The sequence below is a fragment of the Anguilla rostrata genome, chromosome 2, assembly GCF_018555375.3.
Source record: "Anguilla rostrata isolate EN2019 chromosome 2, ASM1855537v3, whole genome shotgun sequence".
Lineage (NCBI taxonomy): Eukaryota > Metazoa > Chordata > Actinopteri > Anguilliformes > Anguillidae > Anguilla > Anguilla rostrata.
Genome location: NC_057934.1, coordinates 10,950,125 through 10,970,918, shown reverse-complemented (window position 1 = coordinate 10,970,918; position 20,794 = coordinate 10,950,125). Strand labels below are relative to the sequence as shown.

The following is a 20,794-nucleotide window of genomic DNA, read 5'->3' as shown; positions in this document are numbered from 1 at the left end:
TCTGAAAATAAACCAGACATCTGGAAATGCATCACCAGTGCATAATAAAGTGATACACATAAGCTTACCTTTTCTATACTTTACATTCTAATAGAATTAAAAAACTCTTCCCATTTTTCCCACAATTTCACAAAAACGCAAAATGCAAATTCCAGGCAAATGCAGAACTGCACAAGCTCCTATTACAATGTATAACCTCATATCTGAGCTTTCCCTCCAGGACTCATTTCAGTGATTCTTCACCCACGAGTGACTGTTGTCATCAGAAATATGAATGATCCTTTTCTTATGTCAATTGCCAGTGCTTTACCTGTGTGTTGGCAAGAAAAAATACTGAACGTAATTCTCAACTGCAAACCTCACGGTTCATCTGGGCTCTTTTGTTTTCATTTTTAAAAAATCTAAATCAAGATGATGTGCGATGCACCGGCAGAAAGTGGCGCAATAAACCAACGGAGCCTGAGTCTCTGCGGCCACCAGCTGCCTGGAAATAGAGGTGCTTCATACGTGGTTAAATAACCATTAGGCAATGTGGCCGTACCGTCCTTTCCGTGATCAGAAGGTGAATCTCCATGGCAACAAAGCTGAGCATTACTTGCGGTTGCAGAGGGGGTGGCCCCATTGCCCTCTCCGTAGATCCAAGGACATTCATTAAGCTGTGAGGTCACGGGACGTGAAGTGAAGAGGTAACCTGGAGAAGTGAAGCACAAGGACTGCGGCTACACAGTCGACTCAGTTTACAGGTACAATAGCATGCGCAATGCAAAAGGTATGCCATTTTCTGGAGGAGTACACTGTATATTTCCAACATTTCAACACCTCTCACCAGCTCAAAGTCATATAGCCTATATTTTTTATTTTATTATTTCAACTTGATTGTAGCTGATAGTGTGTGCGACAAAAGCAAAGAAGTTTTGCTTGAGGTGGAGTTCAAATGCCGACATGTCGAGTAATTTGACCCCTAGCTTGAAAAGGTGAAAAAAGTGTAGTTGAAATGCATACTTTAACACAAATAAAACACCATTACAAGCACACCCTGGGATTATTGCAGTTGAGGAAACTATCCCAAAGTCTGCAGGGCCTGTAAACAAACATGAATAACAAACAATGAATAAATGGAATAAAAATATTCATAATTTCAGTGTTTTTTTTTCAGTGCAAGTTCCCTTTAAATAATGGCTACAATAGTTACTTGGTTCACAGGCATTTAAGGGAAGGATTAATTAACTTTTCATAGGCTATTCCACATTCTGCTCCATTAGGAGGCTTCAATTAATGGAAGTTTCAGCAGTTCAACACCTCTCATTAATGTAATCTGTGACCTCAAGAAAACAACAAGCTAATGGATGAACTCTAAATTGCCTCTCCCATTATAGTGCGTTTAATGGAGTCTTCAGCATCAACTGCCCTCAGTCTGTCATGCGGAACAGGAAACTCAGCATCCTCCAAAAAACACAGCAGAGGCAGAATCAAGATCATCTGCGGGCAATTCAGCTCTCCAATTTTCTCCCAGATAATGATACGTCTTTTTGTTATCTTGGAAACCAGCGCGTATTTCAACTTTTCTATTCTGACGAACAATTATGAATAACTGCAAAAAAAAAGCGTTTGGAAAATGGCATTTCAAAAGCAAAGGAAGCATGACTGGCTCGAATGATCCAGATGTCTTCATTCTTCAGGATGACTGACATATCCATGGTTACTTTTAAGAATAATTTTCACAGGCTTAAACTCATATGTTGACAAAGCAGAAATATTCTCAAATTTTGTTTTTTCTTTGCATAAATTTACTTTGGTGCCAACAAATTAGGCCCATCATGAGGTGAACTATACCCATCCATAGAAATTCAATAGGTGCTGGGATCGATCTTCAAATAGTTAATCAGTCACCAGTCATGCACCACAAAGACGTACTCACTGGATTTCAGCTATTCATATAAATATGAAAACAGCAACAATGGTCCGAACAGTGGGTAAGACCGAGTTACTAATGGAACAGCTACCCGACGAAGTGAAATTAGAGAAAGCGGCAGGTATGGGGGTGGGGTGGGGGGGGGACGCAGCCGATTTCAGACGAGAACCCAAAGAACTTAGTCACGGCCGCGACTGTCTGGAGCTCACCTGAGACAGAGCTCTGGGCGTCTGATGAAACGCATTAGTTAAGCCTTCTGAGCTGACAGCAGCCCACCACCGCTGGCACTATGAACAAATGGCCATGACTCTTTGCTCTTGGCCTCAGACGTGCAGGACAAACAATGTCTGCTCTCCCTCCCTCGCTCGCTCGCCTCCGCACCGCATTTGTCAGCTTAGAACAATGGCGATACTTTTTAATTCAGTTTCAATTTTTTTTTTAAAGTACAACTCGGTTTAAAACTAATTCTTTTATGGTGCGTGAGAGGTTCTGTGAATTTAAATGCCACAGCGATGCATTCAGGACATAAAGTGGAGACGCAAAGGCTGTTCAGTGTAGACGACACTTAATCAGAAAAGGGTAGACCACATTTTGCACTGTTTAATACAGCTCATCAGAGGCAAAACACCCATTTGCAACACAGAGTTTACAGAGCCAGAACAAACTAAAAGTACTTACAGTACAAGGTCAAAAAACACTCCCCTGTCACAGTGCCGGCGACAGTTCATCCACAGGTTCATACACATAGGAAACTTGGAAACTGATAAATGGACTTGGAATCAGACAAATGACCACAGCAATTATTCTGATGCATTTCTCACTGTTCAAACCACATGGAACCTCCAATATTGTTTCCCATAACAAATGTATGCAGCAAAATGTATAAAACATCTAACAAAACATTTAACGGTGGTTTGTGAGGTTTTGTTGAGCTTAAACAGACAGTACATATACAAGTGTTTTTCAGTATTATTAGTTTTAGCATATTTTAAAATACCGTAAGGATATTAAGGCTATTTTATACATGCATTTGTTCTCAACAACCTGCTAGCTTTATAATGCACACTGTCAAGGAATTCAGTCTTCGGTGACCCAAATTCTTAAGCAATAAAAAAAAAAAGCTTCAAAGTAACTGCAAGGCAGCTTGCACAGCAATGTAATGCATCCAGAGGCTGCACATACGAGCAGATTTATTTCCTAGCATTTATTCTCAAATATAATTCTAAAAATCAAGTTTATTATGCCAGTACTTCTTCCCTTCTCAGTTCTCAGGCAGCGTAAGCTTTCCCTCCCAAAGTCCCATGTAGCATTGCTGATGCCGGAAGCCACGCCATTTTCACTGAGCGTAGGCTGCATGGCCATAGGAAATCAAAAAATTCGATTCAACGTAATGTTTTGAAGAATAAATAGGGTAACACACACCCGAACAGCCTCTTGAGGCATAATGTCCCTGTACAAGCGCCAATCGAGTCACTTGAAGTGAGCCCCTGATACGTGTACTATTGTAATGCCAACAGGCTACAATAGTAAACGTATCAATATATCTAATAGCTAATAAATTGATAACGTACACTAAAACTGAAATAATGCAGAAAGAAAATCCATAAAGTGAACCATCGCTCTGAGATGACTAAAATGCAAACTGTCTAATGGATTGGCATTACTGAGGTGAAAATTAATTTGAGTCTACATTAACATCCCAGTACAAATTATTTTCCTATTCTAAAGTACAGTAATGTCAGTCTTGGCATGACACAAACTTCAGTGGTGCTACCAACAGCCAAATACACTGCTACAGATCATAAATACATAAAAGAGCAAATACACAGTTACTGATCACTAATACACAAAATAAATGATTATAAACCCTTAATTTTATTGTATTTATGTCAATTATGGGACACCGATTCATTGTCAGTTCTTTTCCAGAAATCCTACACATTTCCATTATCCATGAACTATATACTGTAGTAGGGTAAGACCTAATCAAACATTTTGCAAAAATGGACAAGATGGAATAAGAATCAAAGCAAATAAAATACAATATATACAAAAGGATAGAAACGTAAAAATTAAAAATTAAGAGTGAACGAAAAACCATTCTTAAATCTGAAAATGTCTGTATTGCTTGATTTCTTTCATCTTCTTTAAAAAAAAATCAATTTATATAGTTACAGTAGAGCAGTACTGATCGGCATGATGACTAGCCTCCCTCAGTTCTTCGCTGTTCTTGTCCTCAGCCTTCTCTTTATAATGAGATGATCACTTTCTTTCTCATCTTGATCCAGTCCAATGATCTGTAAACAGATAGTACAGATTAGACCACAATACATGTACGAGAGAACTCTCATAACCTGCCCAAATTGATTCAGCATTACAATAACTACACAAAATCCCAGTCACATGCATTTCCTAAAGTGTTTTCGTCCCTATCCTCTTTCCTCTGGTCTCCTGCAAACTGTTGATAAATGCATATCGGTCAACACTCACCGGATGAGAGGGTATGTCAAGTGGGGAGGATATTTCTGTTTTGTAGAGCTTTCTTTTCGACTTCTTTGGTTTAAAATTCATACTCGTGTTGCCCTCTGGTTCAGGGGATTTAGCGCTGACAAATCCAATTATCTTTTTAGCTGCAAAGGAAAAACAAATATTCTGCCACTTTGCAAAGAAAAAAACAAACACAATGTCCCACTGAGGCAATTGTGATGATGCAGCACGTTTTAAAGAGTGAGCTTCCTGAAGCCGCACCAATCGGGACGCCCACTGAGCCCTGCTCACCTTTGCTCCCGAGTAGGGTCGGCGAGCTCTGGATGAAGTCTCCGATTTTCTGCAGGGTTCCGTCTTTCTTGCTCTTGAGGCTGGACTGGGACTGGTCCTGCCTCAGGCGGTCGGTGCGCTTCCCCAGCGTGCCTGGAGACTGCGGAAACACCCCCGAGAAGACCGAAAGGGGGGGTCGTCAGTGCTGCTTTCAATGTTTAAAAGGTGACACTTCGACATTCTCGTCCCTAACCAACAGGACACGTTTCTCAGGTAGCTACCGTCAGGCTGTACTGTGAATGAGTGCAGTGAGTAAAGCAAAGCCAACGGCCGCCTCCTAAGCATCCAATCCCGTTTCACCAGACTGCTGACACAGCAGAAGTGTCAGTGTCAGAATCTAAAGCCGACAGCGAAACGGACAGCCCCCCTCGCCCCAGAGAACACAAGTCTATGCAGTTGTGTGAAAGACAACGTGGGCGTGGTTATAACACATGACGATTTGCATACGAACAGGCGTGCACGAGCGAGAGCGAGCGCGCGCACGCACGCGATGAGAAAGGTATGAGCAGCAACGGGAGTGAAGCCCACCTCCTCATACACCGCAGGAAACCTGGATCTGGTGTTCTTCCTGTTTTCACTCTCCACGGAACCCTGAAACGAAGACACACCGCACCTGAGACTGTAAATCTGCAGTCAAGGTTCTGCAAAGATGCTGTACTACTACACTACTTGCCAACGCCAAAAAAAAACCAAAAAACATTTCTATGGGATGAAAGGACACAGACGGGTGACTGAATAAATGACAAATTAGCGCTTCGATCAACAGAGCCGTAAAGTGGGTTTCATGCTGCAATTACCGCAAAAGCACCACGGATCAGCATAAAAACAAGACCACTGATTGGCTGTAAATAGTTATGATGATTTCACAGATAATGTTCTTTATATTTTAAAAAATAAATTGTATCATGCTGCTTGTGTGCGTGTCAAGAATCAACCGCGAATTAGCCAGTGTGAGAAGCTGAAAACAGACCATACTGTACGACCATGACCATGTTCTGATGGGCACAGGGCAGAACAAGGACTTCATTTCCACTGAGCCTAATGGAACTTCCACCTCGCCATGATCACTGCTCCTCTGGGACGACAGCAGGTAAAGACCTTGAATGACCGAGGCTGGAGTGTAGCTCAACCTTTTAGCCGTTCATCTGGGATTTGTCTGAGAAGGACTATACCACACGATTCGGAGCTTTTCTCCTAAAATCAAGCATGCAAGCCATCTCTCTTTTTTTTGGGTCATCAAGAATCCAGGACAAATTTTTGAGACGGTTTCAAAGCTCAGATTTTTTTTTTTAAAGTTCCATTTTTGCTGGACTATAAAAAAAAAAGAAATGCATGAAAAAAGCACAAATTGAGCCCAAAATCCACTTCTGAGTGGATTCTAAGAGAGTTCAACGGAATCAACAGATCCACCAGTCTCTGGAGTGTCAGCAAATGTTGCTATGTAATAAACATGTTATGTTTTTGGTGTGGTTTCCAGTGAAAATAAAGTCCCAAAGGTGGCACAGGGAGAGAGCACATGTGGAGGTGGAGTTAGTGCTCAAAGCGCTTCGCGGCTCTCGTGGGGAAGGCTGATTGGATGAACAGCTAAACGGGTAAAGAGCTAAATTTACTGAAGAGGCACAGCAGATGATTGGAGGAGAATGGTGGACCACCGGATGAAGGATGGAGAACATTCATTCTAAAGCAGGGAGTACCTGGCCAGTATGTCTCTGCGCTGCTTTCATTTTAGCCTTATTTTTCCAGCAGCCTGAAAGCATATCTCCCTTTAAAAGAGAGGAGCAGGTTAAAGAAGGTAAAGGCGTAGGCATTTATGCCTTTGTCACTTTTGCATGTAATTCTGGGACAAAATTCCATTAGGCGGCGGTCAGATTATAATTTAAAGTTGGCATTTAAGTCGTCCTTTGCATCTTGCCATTGAGAAAATAAAGATGCCTTTCAGTTATTTCAGGATTTAGCATTTCTGTCTCGTCATGTTTTTCATAATGCCATTTTTAAACGAAAACACACCGCATACAACTTTGTCATTTTGTCTTTGCTTAAACACACAGGTGGATTTAAGTAAAACACTTTATATAATGTTATTTTTCTTGGCAGGAGTGGGCCGTACCTTCTCCATTTCAACACTCTTCCTCTTCCTCCCGCTCCGGGTGATTTTGACGGTCACGGCTGAGTCCCCTCCCTGCTGCTTCACGCTCACCTTGTTGGGCTGGAGCGGGGTGAACTGGATCTCCAGCTCGGGCTTGGGGAAGCGGCTGGGTCTGCCGTTCTCCGTGGAGAGGTCAGAGGAGTCCAGCACTGACACCTGCAGGAGCAGAGGGGTATTGCAGGAGAGACATCTCCAAGGCAAGCCTTGACCGAGCCAGCGCCAGTGCTCTCTAACCAGGCCAGTGATTCATCTGAGTGCTTACCTCGTTTTCTTCAGAGCTCTGCAAGCTGCAGTCACTTTTCGCGTCGCTTTTCGCTTTAACACTGACATCTTGTGGTTTCTTAAATGGAACTTTGTCTATTTGAGTTCCACTTCCACGTTCTTCCGTCTGTATAACACAGAAATAAAAGTAAGTGTGGTGACATTTATACAGGCTGGATAATTATTTTTATCTTGTGTTTCAGGACAGAATACTGTATATTTAGTATGAAACATGAAACTAGCAATTGTTTCCTTGTGTTAAAAAAAGAAGGCTCTCACCACAGTTGATAATCTGTTATTTTTAGGACAAGTATTGGCATTTTCTGATAAGGCTTTCAGTTGATTCCTCAGTTCCAATATTTCGGATTCCTTCTTTGACAGAATGCACTGCATGTCAGCAACATTTTCTTTTATATTCTGAAAAAATATTTTTACAATGTCAAAAATTATTTTAAAAATGAAACACAAACACATATTAAGCTGAATAACACAAGTTTTTAAAAGGTTAAAACAGTACATAAAATAAGTCGATGTACATCACCCTATTTTTAGTAGTGTACTGTGTACTGATTTATGTGTGGTTAAAGGAACATTAAATACAACATAAAAAGGTAATCTGGTTGGGGAAAAGGTTGAACGGAAGAAAACAATTGGAACATTTAACACATCATTGCATTTCATTAAAACGAAAGGCTGGTGGTTCCTGGCAAGATGGTCCTGTCCACTTCAAACCACTATACCGACTACAGAGTTCCTTATGACCACACTAGTTAACTTTATGTACTACAGCCCTCACACCTGAAACAATTAGCATTTTAAACTAAGTCTATACTGACCTCTTGTGGCACAGAATTAGAATTGCTCTGGAGTTCCTTCAGCTTTTGGTCTTTCTCAAGATTGCTCGATGCGAGTTTCCGCATTTGAATTTCTAGAGCTGCAACCAAAGTGTCTCTCTCTTTTCTCCATTTCCCAAGGTCATCGTCTTTCTCAGAGAGCTGCTTTGACAGGGACTCCTGTGAAAGATCAAATGCAGATAAATAAATAAACACAGGTTGTCTGGTGTTTTTTGGGTCTGTTTGTGTCTGCACCCACATCCCAAATAAATACCCTGAAAAGTTTCCAATACCAGACAACACAACAGTAGAATACATTTGTACATAATGAATAAAATCTCATGAGCTACAACACTATATTCAATGCATGACGACACAACCGCGGAACCTCACCACTTCTGCCTGCAGTTTGGTATGTCGCGAGCGATCATCGGCGAACTTCTTCATATCCTGGTTCCTCCTCTCCTCCGCCTCTTTCACCTGACGTATTAGGAGCATCTTCTCTTCCAGCCACTTCTTCTTGTCACTTTGGTACTTCTCAGTAGAGAGCTGCATTATAAAGAAATATAACAATATAAGCATAGAATCTGAATTTGGGTTTGAAGACCGTTACTAGCTATTAAATGTCACTGTCTAGGCTAACGGCTTGCACAAAAACAGAGATCAAATTTAGGCAAGGTGTACGCTAACAAACTAGCACTGTGTGTGATCGTGTAAATGCATAGCAAGCTACGTAAGCATTCGGCTGATTCAGCCACTTAGTTAGCCCTGTCCTGCAAGCCTTTATAGCCCTTTACTAGCTTTACAATTTCAACAGAACATAGCTGAACATGGTTAAGAATTGGCAGCAAGCATTAGCAGAGCCCATATCTCACTCCTCACCTTCAAGTTCTCTTCTGCTTTCTCAATGTCTTCTTTTGCATGTTTACATTCACCAGAATGACATCCTTCCAGAGCTGGAGCAAGTCTGTGGCCTTCATCATTCTGGAGGAACCTCCCTTTCAAGGTCTTAACTTCTGAAAAGCAATAACACATATATATTCATGAAGAAAATACAACATAGAAACCTGCAGGTAGGTGGCAGTATTCCACAAATATTCTCCAGTCATAGATGTAAACAAACCTTCGTTCAGAGATTCAATCTCATCCATTTTGACCTCAAGAACCTGATCCTGTTTCGCCTGAGTTTCTTCTTGCTCCATCAGTGCAAGGCGCATTCCTTCAATAACCTGATCTTTGTCCTGAAGATCTACAAATAAACAAAAAAGCATATGTCAAATTAGAAATAGAAAGCCGGGCTAGAATTATTTTTGAAATCGTATCACAACAGGAATTCAAGAAAGAGTGCACTTGTTGGTACACAGTAAAGCCGATTCTGGCTGGAACACGGGAGAGCTGATCACTCCTAAATTAGTTTTCTGCAGATCACCCTTCAGCATCCATTCATAGCATATATACTGCAGATCAATACCAGTGCAAGCCTTCTGGTAACGCTGGAGATTTTCATCAGTCTTGGCATTGCTGGTCTGTTCCTGAATGAACGAAATGGGCAGACAGAGGGAATGACACAGGGTTAAGAGCAATGGCAGTAAAAAGGCAGGATGATAACAAAAAGAATAATGATATTAAAATAAAAAACTTTATTTGGATAGCACCAAAAAAGTTAAAGCACTTTACAACAATCCTACCAACAAAAATAAAAATCAACACTAGCAGTAACAATGGGATAAAAAGACATTAAAATGCACATACATACACATCCAAAACACGGAAACACATACATGCATCAACAAAATTCAGCAAAAAGCCAATTAAAAAAAAAGTGAGTTTTCAGATGGGACTTCACCAATGACATAGAGCTTGACACCAATGACATAGAGCTTGCTGACCAAATTTCAATAAAGTAGAACACTTACAGTCTTTAACTGTTGAATATGCTGGTCCTTACTGTGCAGGTCACTCAGCATTTGATTTCTCAGCCTTTCAGAGTCACTGAGTTTTTGCCTTAGCGATTTCCCCTCCTCACGCATGAAAGAAATCTGTATGGTGACAGGAAGTAAAGCACCTTGACCGTTTCTTAGAGTACATGCATATACGTGCACACGAGGATCTTTAAAAAAAAGGGAAAATCATTTATTAAAAAGCAGTTACAAGTAGATGAAGGGCACTGACCTCTTTTTGCACTTGTTGTATTTGTTTTTTAGAATCGGCCAGCTTCTCCTTCATGTCGGAAGCATCTTCTTCTTTTCTCTGCAAATCGAGACTCAGAGCCCTGATTTTTTCCGAGCTGCTGGTCACTTCCTCCTTTAACCTGAGAATGGAACGAAAAGGCACATAGTTCATCATACAAAGAAACGCTACAAGGACATCCTGAAGGGGCAATCCACCAGCAAAGAGAAATAGAAAAATACAGACTTCTGTATCACAGGCTCGCGAGAGAAAATAACGTTTCCTACACGAGGGGTGGATAACTACACATGATGAGAGACCGCAGAGACAACTCGCCTGGAGAGCTCCTGCGCCTTCTTCTCCAGCTCGGCGTCCTTCAGCGCAATGGCCTCCTCGGCGGTCTTCAGGAGCTCCCTGCGTCGCTCGGCCTCCTTCCTCCTGGCCTCCTGCGCGGACGCGGTCTCGACGTCCTCAAGCTTCCTCCGGGCTTCCTCCAGGCTCCTCCGCAGGGCCTCCGCCTCGCCGTCCCTCTCCGCCAGCCGCCTCTCCAGCTCGGCCGCCGTGGCGGAAGCGGCCTCCGACGCCTCCGCCCGAGCCCGAGCGGCGGCCGCCTGCTCCCTGAGGCCCGTGGCCTCGGCCTCCAGCTCGGCGTGACGCCTCCTCAGCTCCTCGGCGGCCTGCCTCTCGGTCTGGAAGCGCTCCAGGTCGGAGCGCGTTTTCTCCCTCAGATCGGCCATTTCCCGCCTCAGCTGCTCGCATAGCTCCCGGTGCTCCGCTGCCTGCTGTCTGCAGCGGCTGGCCTCCTCCTCCAGGTCCCGAATCTGCTGGTTCTTCTGGGAGGACTCCATCACCACGTTCTCGCACTCTTTGTGAAGGGCGTCCATCGTCTGGTGAAAATGGCCGCCGTCCCGCCGCACCAGCACGGCTTTGCTCTTTTCCAGCTCCTGCCTGAGCTGTGTGGCATCTTGGGTCAAGGATTCGATCAGCTTAGTCTTCTCCCTGGAGTCACCGTTGTGATTCACCAGGAGAGATTTTGCGGATTTCAACTCCTCCGAGACGGCCTCCATCTTCCCTTTCTGCCCCTGGGCTTCGCTCTCCATCTCGGTGATCTTCCTGGCCATCTTCTCGCAGTCTTCCTGGAGGACACTCGCCCGAGCAGTCAGCGTCTCCCTTTCCTTGACAAGCTCCGCCTTCTCCCGTCTCTCCGTCTCCAAGGACAACATGGCGGCTTCATAGGCGCATGTCTGTTGCTTCAGATCTTCGATTAACTTGCTGACTTTTCCCTCCAAGGAAATGGATTCCTGTTTCAGTTCTCCCAGTTGTTCATCCTTAAGCTTAATTTCATTCTGAAAATCTCTCTTTGAGCATTCTAGCTGTTGCTGCAGTGCCTCTTGCTGTTTGTTGATCGACATAATGTCCAATTCCGTTTTATTACATTCTTCCTGGAATTTATTCTTGTCATCCATTGTAGAGAAGTTCTCTTCATATGTTCCTTGGAAGAGAAGAAAAAGTCATGAATAAGAAACCATCTCTGTGTACAATAATTTAACATTTAAACACTAAGGTTGAGACTAAACTAAAGAATTATTTGCATTTCTCTGGAAAAGTTGCCCATACACCTTGGTTAAATTTTGGCCTTACGCCCCGTTGTGTACTTAAACCTGTCCTCACTTAAACTATTTTTCTGAGAAAAGGACAAACATAGCCTACTGAAAAAAGAAACAGCCTTTGGTCTGATCTTAAAATATAAATATATGCAAACTCAATTTCCTCTGAACTGATTTACAGCTTTTGAATAAACATACTAAACAGAGTTAAAATAAACACTACTGTACAGTATTGTTGAACAGCCATCTTTACATTCCCAATAGTTTTTCTTCTGTAAGTCAGTGGTGAACAGTGCCATTTATAAGAGCACTGATTTATTGCATTATGTGATATTACATGACACTTGTTTCAATTAATACTAACGTAACAAATAGTTTGATGCTGAAGCACTTATGAGACCTTTATGCCACTGATGCATTTCAGTTCATGAGGAGTTGAACAAGCCGGAAGGATGATACTGCATTAGATTCAAAGAGCAATGCTCTGCCTTTCCACTTGAAATTGCTCAAGAGGTTATTTGCCCCTTTCATTTCCACTCTGCTGACACCACTTATGAATATGTAAATGACATGCAAAGCAAATTAAACATGTGGGTTTATACAAAAAGAGCACAAACCCCAACCAGCACTTTAATAGCATGAATGGGAACTCAGGGGAAGTACGCATCTGTGTGCAAAGCAAACACAGCAAAACAAAGAAAGCATTTTTTTTTTTTATTCGAGACAAATATAAAAACAGTCATTTAAAAAAAAATTTAAAACCTTTTTTTTATTCCCCCCCAAAAGTCAGCAGCAACACACACATGAAAGTGCAAACGCAAAGGCTACTTCCTCATAACCGACAGCCTTTTTTTCAAGCGAACGTATCTGCGTCCTTTCTGAGCGTTCCCTCTCGCTCCCACGGACTGGGGGAGGCCCTTTCCGCCGCTTTGCGTGGAAGCTGTACCTTTCTTGGAGGGGGGCTGCTTGCCGACGTCGTCCTGGAGGTCTATGGAGCGCTTCCGACCCTCCCTCTGCAGAGTGCTGCTGCTGAGCGAACACTTGCACTTCTCCCTCAGGCTGAGGATTTCCTCCTTGACGGCATCAATCAGGGCCCTCTGATTACAAAAAAATATCAACAGAAGGGCAAATGATTCCACTAATTTAAATCAAGGCTACAAAAACGGTCAGTGTTTCGACTATTTAACACACCAGTACATGGATGCATGTCAATCTATGGCAGCTGCACCTTAAGCACAGAATAACTATGTAATAACTTCTACAGTCCTTGATGAGATTACAGGCCACAGGTTTATCTCCATGTGACGTGCAGATTTATGCGTGCATTTCAATGTAATTGTAATAAATGGCAGGGGAATTCTTTCAGCTGGACAGCTTTGACAGAGTCCCCCAGACCACGGCTTCGTATAAAGTCAAAGAACTGATAAAATAGACTAACACATCTGTCAAGAACACATCGGTCATGGACAAATCAACTGAGGGGACAGACCATTTTGGTGTACAGATTTTATTTGTTCTTCTAGGAAAATCCATTACAACTTATTTGAAAGCTTTCCTTGCCAATACAAAGCACCTCACTGCCATGAATTACCTGCAACATATTACACCCATGATCAACTAAAAAAAATAAAGAATGTTTCTGTGAACTAGCTCACCAGTTTCTTAAAGCAGTCTGCAGAGTTTTGGTCCCAAGCAAGAGATAGATAGAGAGAGAGCTGTTCATACTTACATCATTTGCGGCAGTTTCAACATGCTGGTCCATGGCGGTTTGCAACTTGAAGATCATGTCGTCCTTTTCCTGACAGATTTCCATAAGTTCCCGGAACTTCTGTGTCTGGGACTCGAAATTCTACAGGAGAGAAAGGACAAAGAAATAAGCACGCACCACGAAAGAAAATCTTCACAACCTTTGTCCAAAGGGCCGAGTAAAGACAGCGGATAATAGATCGAGCCCTTACCTTTTTTGCTTCACCGAGTTGTTCGTTTAATTGCTGCGTTTGACTGCGCGAACCATCCACTTCTGTAACACAAAAGGAGGGAGTCAGGACTGAGATCATTTCAAACTCAAAATCACCCCTGAGCATCTACTCACAGGCGGAGAGAGAAAGAGAGAGAGGAGGGCCTCAGAAACGTACCCCTGGATTTGACAGTGAGGAGTTGCTGGGTCTTGAGGAGCTCCTCAGACAGCTCGGAGACCTGCTTCTCCAGGCTGGCGAGGTTCTCGCGGGGATCGGGCAAGCCCACCAGACACGTCTGAGCGGCCTCCGCGTCTTTCTTGATCTTATCCAGGTCGTCTTGCATGGAATCAATAATCCCATCAAAGAGCTCCACTTTATCCTAAAAAATAAAAACTCCAACTTAATTGAGAAGAACATGCAGTGCCTTCGATTAAAAATAGAAGAAATCTCCCTAGTTTCCTTTAACCTTTTTATTTGGATGTGCAGCGCATTATGCATTAAACTGGCACTCTTTCATCCTACAAATTATTAGTTTTTGGCAGCTGAAGTGCAGTGTAGTTGCTTAATTCTGATGAGTTTCACCCAGTGGTTATATAAAGGTAATATAAATATGGACAGTGCAGTGTATTTTTGCCACACAAAGAAAACGTACAAACAAACACAACGGCAGCTTCATGCAGATTGAGCAGGTGAAAAAAAAAAGCCCAGAAGGGCTTGTAGTACTCACATAAAAAAACAAAATACTACATTGCATATTTGGCGGTTGTCCTAATTGTTTGGTTTATCAAGAACCAGAAAAGAAATACTGTTGAATAAAGCAATTCTAAGGAACCACTGAATGGGAGCCTAGGCGTTTCAAGATCTATAAAAGATTACAGCTTCAAAAGTGTGACAAGCAAGCAAAAGATCTGAAGTACTTTATTTGAAGAGCAACAAGATACCTGTCCAGAGGCATTACATTTATAACCAAGAGGCTTTTGGGAATTTTTTTTTTTTTCCCCCCAGCTTTATTTGACAGATCAGTGTAGAGCGACATGAAGAATTAGGAGGAGAGAGAGGGAGAGACACGCAACAAAGGTCGGTGGTCAGACTCGAACCGCCGACGTCACGGCTCGCAATGAGCATATGGAAAGCGCTCTACAGGCTACGCCACACGAGACACCCGAGGGGACTCGGGAGCATTTGAAGGAAACAGTAAAGATCAAAGTAATAAGGTGGATCACATGATCCGCTTCAAACTTTTATAAAGAGAATTGTGAGAGTATAAGAGTGAAACTAAATTATCCACAGTAAATAGAAGTATTTCTTAAGTTAAAGTGTAGACCTCTCAGGATCTGTAGAGCCAAATAATCAACTGAATGACTCATCGTTTCCCCCCTTTAATGTGATTCTGTTAATCATTGTAGAACCGTACCTTAGTCTGTTCGGTAGCGTCGCTCAGGGGCACATCATGAGCAGAATTTTTGCTCACTAAATTCTTCAGTATTTCCAAACGTCTCTCAGCTCTCTCCTCAATTATTTCTTTCTCTTTGGCAAGACGTTCACTGGAGAAGAAGATGAAAGTTCAGCTCACACTGGTCATTATTAAGTACACTGATTTCATTGTATGTCAATAGAAACAGCACCCATTGTTTCACCTGTAATCGTCTTCCATTTGTGAGAACAGCTGCATGAACTCCTTGGTGACCTCCTCCCGAACACGAGACTCCAAGGTCAACTTCTCATGCTCTTCCGTGCGTAGCTTCTGCTTTAGCTCCTCTATCAGTAAAAGCTGGCTCTGAAATGTACACAAGGAAATAAAGAAAACAATGACCATAACTCATAGTTAATATGCAGATTTGCTAGCAACACAACATACAGAAGGAGCTGAAAATGGTCTGCATTTTGAACAATTCTATAAATGACAAAATGAACAGCTAAATCCAAACTCAGCAAACAGCAAATCAAAAATTAATTTTCCTGGAGTCTATGGAATAAATTCTTTGCAATCCCCTACCTGATATGAATCCTTATCGATTTCAATGTCCTCTTCATCTCCTTCTCCTGCTTCCTGAATGGTCTCCTCCATGACACTGTCAACACAGCTGTCCTCTTCTCCTTCCTCGTCCTCCTCCTCCTCCTCCTCGTAATCGCCGTCGTCGTTTTCCTGTACGTCCTCCAGGCTGGTCTCCCAGCCCACCAGGGAGCTCTTGCGCTTGGTCCACAGGTTCTTGCGGTCGGCGTTGTTGATGATGAAGGACACGTCTCGACTGGACTTCTTGGGGACGACGGGGAGGGGCTTCGTGTTGAGGACCACCACCTGCGGGGTCGAGGGTACAGAATGGCCTCGACTGCTGAGCCCGTTCCAAACGATGGCTCGCAGGGTCTTCTGACGGGTCGGTACTCACCTTCTGAGCGACCGCGGAGAATTTGAGCACGTTCAGGGTCTCGTCGTACATCGAGGCGCACTGGTTGATGTTGACGATCATGCAGGCCTTTCCTCGGCCACAGAAGAAGCCCTGTAGGTAGTGGGTCAGCTTGCTCTCTCTGAAGGGCACGTGCTGCTGCAGCCTGGAACCATAGTAAACCATACAGCAATTTAATCTCAACTGTTCACATATCAATGCCAAAAGCACCAGGCACATAAATATGTAAAAATGTCCCAATGAGAGCAAATGGAGTGTCACAATAAGAATAAAATCTGAATTTCCATTATGCCATTGAAATATGCATCTTGAGACTGCATCTTGTTCATTAATTTATTCATTCAATTTTATTTGTGTACCGCTTTTTTTTTTTTTAAACACAGAGAACTGTCACAGACGCTTTACAGAGTAGCAAACGCCTTTGTGACAGCTGTTGACATCTTGCCGACCATTATTGTAAAGTATAGCATTTAACACATTTTTCATTGATAAACACCAATTATAATAATTCTGCACCGGCGACACAAAACCAACACTCACTTGGATTGTTGGTTGTGTCTCAATGCATTAATGCATTTCCCGAGAATGAGCAGCGAGGTATTGATGTTGCCGGCTTCTTTCAAGCGGTCTCCTCTGTTCTGCGTCTTTGCGCATCTCTCCGACCCTGCCAGATCGCACAGGGATAACCTGCGCGTGCAGATAAAAATAAATCATCGATATCAAACCATCGCGGGGGAGAGAAGCGACGAAGAGACCACACTTACTCGCTGATCGTGTGGACACGAGGTATTCCGACATCTTCAATCCGCACGATCCGAATGGAAAAGATGCTATGGCTGAAAATAAACAAACGTTTATTAATGACATGATTACAATTATTTAAGATGGCAAAACCTTCGCGGAAACGACTTCCTATTTATTTAAAGTCAAATCAGTTTTACACTGAATAAAAACGAACAGAAATTTTAAAAAATGATCATACCTTCTGCTTGACAAGTTATTGAGCTTTGTACAGGAGAAGCTTTGGTTTCTCTTTCCAACTTTAACCACTTTGTATGCTTCATGCACATCGTTCACTTGAACCCACTTCAGATCTGAAGAAATCGATTAAAAAAAAGCATGCCTGACATTTCGCAATTAATACTCTGAAATAATTAAATTCAGCTACTTATATTTGACATGTTCTGACACGGACGGGATGCATTTCTGGAAACCGCACCTTTCACAAAGGAATTCCCCTTTACGTCTTGAGACAGTCGGAGCACATTTCTCTTCAGCGAGCCGTTTGATATCGGTTCAAGCAGGTCGTGGATATTTTCATTGTAGATTTCGCAAAACGAAACCCAGACAGAGTATTTTGTGTGACTGTCCACATCCAAATTGAAACAATCTGCACCAGTCAGTCCATCCAACTCACTCATAGTAGAGCCTTAAACAAGATGACATTGTCATAATTATTAGCAAGACAAATATTTCTGGTTTACAGCAAAGACCGAAAAAATATTAATTAATATGAATTCATAAATATCAATGCATTTTGGCCATAATGCTACTGCAATTGATAAGGTAGTACTAGATTCTAACACTTTAACAAGGTTACAAATCAATCCATAGGGTAAAAAGGTAGACTACTTATTTTCAGAGAACATCTCATGCCACATTTAAGAGAAGGAACTTTATCAAAGATTCTTGCCTTCCAGTATAGTCGTCCTGCCAGTGGAACTCAACTGGCTGGTAATGCTTCTCTGAGAATCACTCTGAGAAAGGGAAATAAACTTGAATTCATTCTATTGAATTTCATCATTACAATTTTACAACAGTACATCAAACTTATGCGTGCAAAGAGATTACTAAACTGTACCTCCTTTAACAATCGCATGATGTTTCTCTTATTTGTAACCTCCTCGTCCTGCTGATCTTTAGTTAATCTAGTGTACTCTCGACAACGGTGAGGCTTGATGTTCATGTGCTTATAAGTTCGGTCTTCAATGCTGTTGAAGATGATGTCCAAAGATCTTGGCAGGATCCCACTTTCATTCTCAGAGCCTGAATAAATACGCATATTACACAAGAGGGATTTTGATAGCTGATAATTAAAATCAGGATATTTGCAAAGGCATTACGCACAGCACTTATTTACAAAGAGAATCAGACCTAGAAAAGTGAATGTCTTCCCAGCATTGGTAACTCCGTACGTGAACACCAGAGAATTTCCTCCCTCAAGAACATCTTTGACGAGATGCTTCACTGTTCCGTCAAAAATGTCTCTCTGAGTCGCTCCTGGGCCATAAACCTAAGAATGAAATAAAGTGGGTGAGACATTAAACTGACAGCTACACATCTGCAGAAATTGCAGTACATTAAAACACATTCAACCCACCTGTGAGAACTGAAATCTCTGAGCTGTCTGAGGAATTGACTTATCACTGAGCCTCGCTGACAGAGATGATCTCGGAGCCTTGAGCAAAACAACGTCTGGAGGTTCGAGTGTGACACACTCCTAATTATGCATGGAGAACAAAACAAAAAAAAGAGACGGCAGATAAGTCTCAGTTCTGAAGGAAAGTCTGGCCAGAATGTCTGGCCAGAACATCATTTAAAGAAGGAACCCAGACCAAGCAAGAATCAAGATATTGCACTCGTATTAATTCCACATTGTTTTAATGCCATTTCACTGCCCCCTGAGAAAGAACACCACTACCCTAATTGTTTAGAAGTGTTTTCCAGAGCCTTAATGGGCAGCATTAAGATTCTATAGAAATTAATTCAATAGCGTTCACAAACATGGCCTAAGGTAAAGATAACACAGTTTAAAAGATGAACATTTCAATGCCTTAACGTATTCTTTAATACACAGGCTAAGCATTTTATTCAAAGCTCTGGGTAACTACATGCAGATATGCCAAGGTTAAATTCTGACAGCAGCCCGTGCAACCTTCAGTGGCCAACATTACTGATCCAGGCACAAATTTGAGTTCCAATCCCCTATTCCAGTATAGAATAGTAAGCATGACTCAAAAACACCCCTAAATATAATCATGTATCCCTGTTGACACAGCCATTCCAATGAGAAACACTGCTTTTGAAAACTACGTTTGCAAAAAGGCTTTGTATCTTGTGAACATCTGCAACAGTATAAATCCCGTTATTTACCTGAGATTCACCATTATCACTCTCAGCTGACGTAAATGGTCTTATCCGTAGGTACACCTGTAGATGTTCCTTCACCAATACAGATGAATCCTATAATGGTCATTTGCAAGACAAAATATCATGAAGCTTAAGTGCTCATTGGTGACATGACAAAACAATATTTATTATACAGAAGTACTACTGAAACCACATAAAATGAATAATGGCCTCAAGTCATTCTGTCACTATAAATTAAGCTTATTACATAAGGCCCTGGGGCTACGAATGCCATCATAACTGCGCATATTTTGGCAAGCCTGAAAAGATGGCAAAATGGCAAGGGTGTAACAAATGTCTCAAATTTTCAGCAAGTTTTACATTATGTGCTACATAGTATCAGCATGTGCAACAAACTAGAGTAATGGGAATTTAGTTCAGAATGGTAGCGCCCATCCGCGTCGCATGACCATATGGTGGCACCTGCCACCGCGACATAGATTCAAGTTGACAACAGATTACTAAACTGATAGCAGGGAAACGGCTAGCTACACCAAGAACAGGCACTCAAACCAGTTAATCACTAAGTAGCTTAGAAATCACATCGACAATCGACAACTAGCTAAAATTACCGGTCACCTTACCTGTGCCAAAGCAGAGGGTATGGCGGAAAATTCTGCAAATAAGTCTTTCTTCAAATCATCTACAGTTACGGCCTCCACTCTCTCTATTTTGCTATTAAAGCAAGATTCCATCATCCTGAGAATAAGACAGAAAACACATTTCCACATACAACATTACTCGTGATCTAGAACAAGAACATAAAAGATACTTAGAAAGAAAAATTACATGCAAACTTTAGCTTTCCAAGTTACTGTTTTAATCTCAGCTAAGGTCACTTACTCTCAAGCAAAACAGGCGAACATTGACGTTACATTTTTCAGATTGGATAAGATTTGTTGTTTGTATACTGCAATTCTGGAGAGATAATCACAACTGTTCAAATCAGCGAATATAGATTGCTAGCTAAAGCTAGCCACCGTTAATGCTAGTATCATGTATGCAAGGTTTCAGTCACACAGTGTTATCAGCCAGAGAAAAATAAATATAAACTGTGTAATGTGTTACAGTAGCCAGTTAGCTAGAAAGTAGCATTTTAATGGGTAACACCCTTTGATTTCGCTGATTCAGAGAGAAACATAGACACGTCAACGGGAAGTTACAAAGACTAGCTAGCTAATGTTAACTTTTAGAGCGGCTAGCTAATCCTAGCTTTATGTTATTCGTTGAATAGCTAACGTTAACTATGTAGCTATTTGTACAAAGTATGATTAGCTATAAAGTTCCAACATTTAGCTAAATGCCGTTCAACCTAAATGTCAAATAGAAATACTGCTATATATCAGCTAACTTACGTGACAGAAGACAATTTGTTATTCCAAAAACATTTATCCCACAGAAATATATCCCCTTTTCTGCGCAAACTGTCGCGGTCTTATTTTTAAACTTGACCAATCGGGAGCTTCCTCGCGATTCCGCAATGGCTCATGGAACCGG

The 20,794-nt window shown here is 41.9% G+C and overlaps 1 protein-coding gene across 3 annotated transcripts; it reads right to left on the bottom strand.

The window, feature by feature from the left end:
* Nucleotides 1-2,497: 2,497 nt before the first annotated feature.
* LOC135246126 (kinesin-like protein KIF20B) lies at nt 2,498-20,791 on the bottom strand. 3 transcript variants are annotated; one of them, XM_064319684.1, is made up of 35 exons: nt 20,653-20,791; nt 19,882-19,996; nt 19,262-19,351; nt 18,489-18,608; nt 18,263-18,401; nt 17,970-18,154; nt 17,802-17,865; nt 17,328-17,537; nt 17,091-17,202; nt 16,873-16,944; nt 16,649-16,795; nt 16,091-16,253; nt 15,700-16,002; nt 15,341-15,480; nt 15,118-15,247; nt 13,881-14,082; nt 13,704-13,765; nt 13,475-13,594; nt 12,692-12,842; nt 10,468-11,630; nt 10,142-10,273; nt 9,886-10,008; nt 9,441-9,501; nt 9,093-9,218; nt 8,852-8,985; nt 8,363-8,518; nt 7,973-8,149; nt 7,416-7,553; nt 7,138-7,263; nt 6,837-7,031; nt 6,424-6,492; nt 5,258-5,320; nt 4,691-4,829; nt 4,403-4,542; nt 2,498-4,209 (listed from the first exon to the last, which is right to left on the bottom strand). In XM_064319684.1, the coding sequence occupies exons 2-35, from the start codon at nt 19,993-19,995 to the stop codon at nt 4,126-4,128; spliced, it is 5,550 nt and encodes a 1,849-aa protein (XP_064175754.1). In that variant the 5' UTR covers nt 19,996; nt 20,653-20,791; the 3' UTR covers nt 2,498-4,125. The 3 variants fall into 3 exon arrangements, with proteins under 3 accessions (XP_064175754.1, XP_064175746.1, XP_064175762.1); XM_064319676.1 differs by having other exon boundaries at nt 10,142-10,280; nt 10,475-11,630; XM_064319692.1 differs by lacking the exon at nt 6,424-6,492 and having other exon boundaries at nt 10,142-10,280; nt 10,475-11,630.
* Between the last annotated feature and the right edge of the window lie 3 nt (nt 20,792-20,794).

What these genes read in the sequence shown, in the direction of transcription:
- LOC135246126 (XM_064319684.1), bottom strand. Translation starts at nt 19,995, where the DNA reads ATGATGGAATCTTGCTTTAATAGCAAAATAGAGAGAGTGGAGGCCGTA. An exon ending in TCTCCGCGGTCGCTCAGAAG is followed by an intron (nt 16,003 to 16,090) that starts GTGAGTACCGAC and finishes TCGACCCCGCAG; the next exon opens with GTGGTGGTCCTCAACACGAA. An exon ending in TCGATAAGGATTCATATCAG is followed by an intron (nt 15,481 to 15,699) that starts GTAGGGGATTGC and finishes TGTACATTTCAG; the next exon opens with AGCCAGCTTTTACTGATAGA.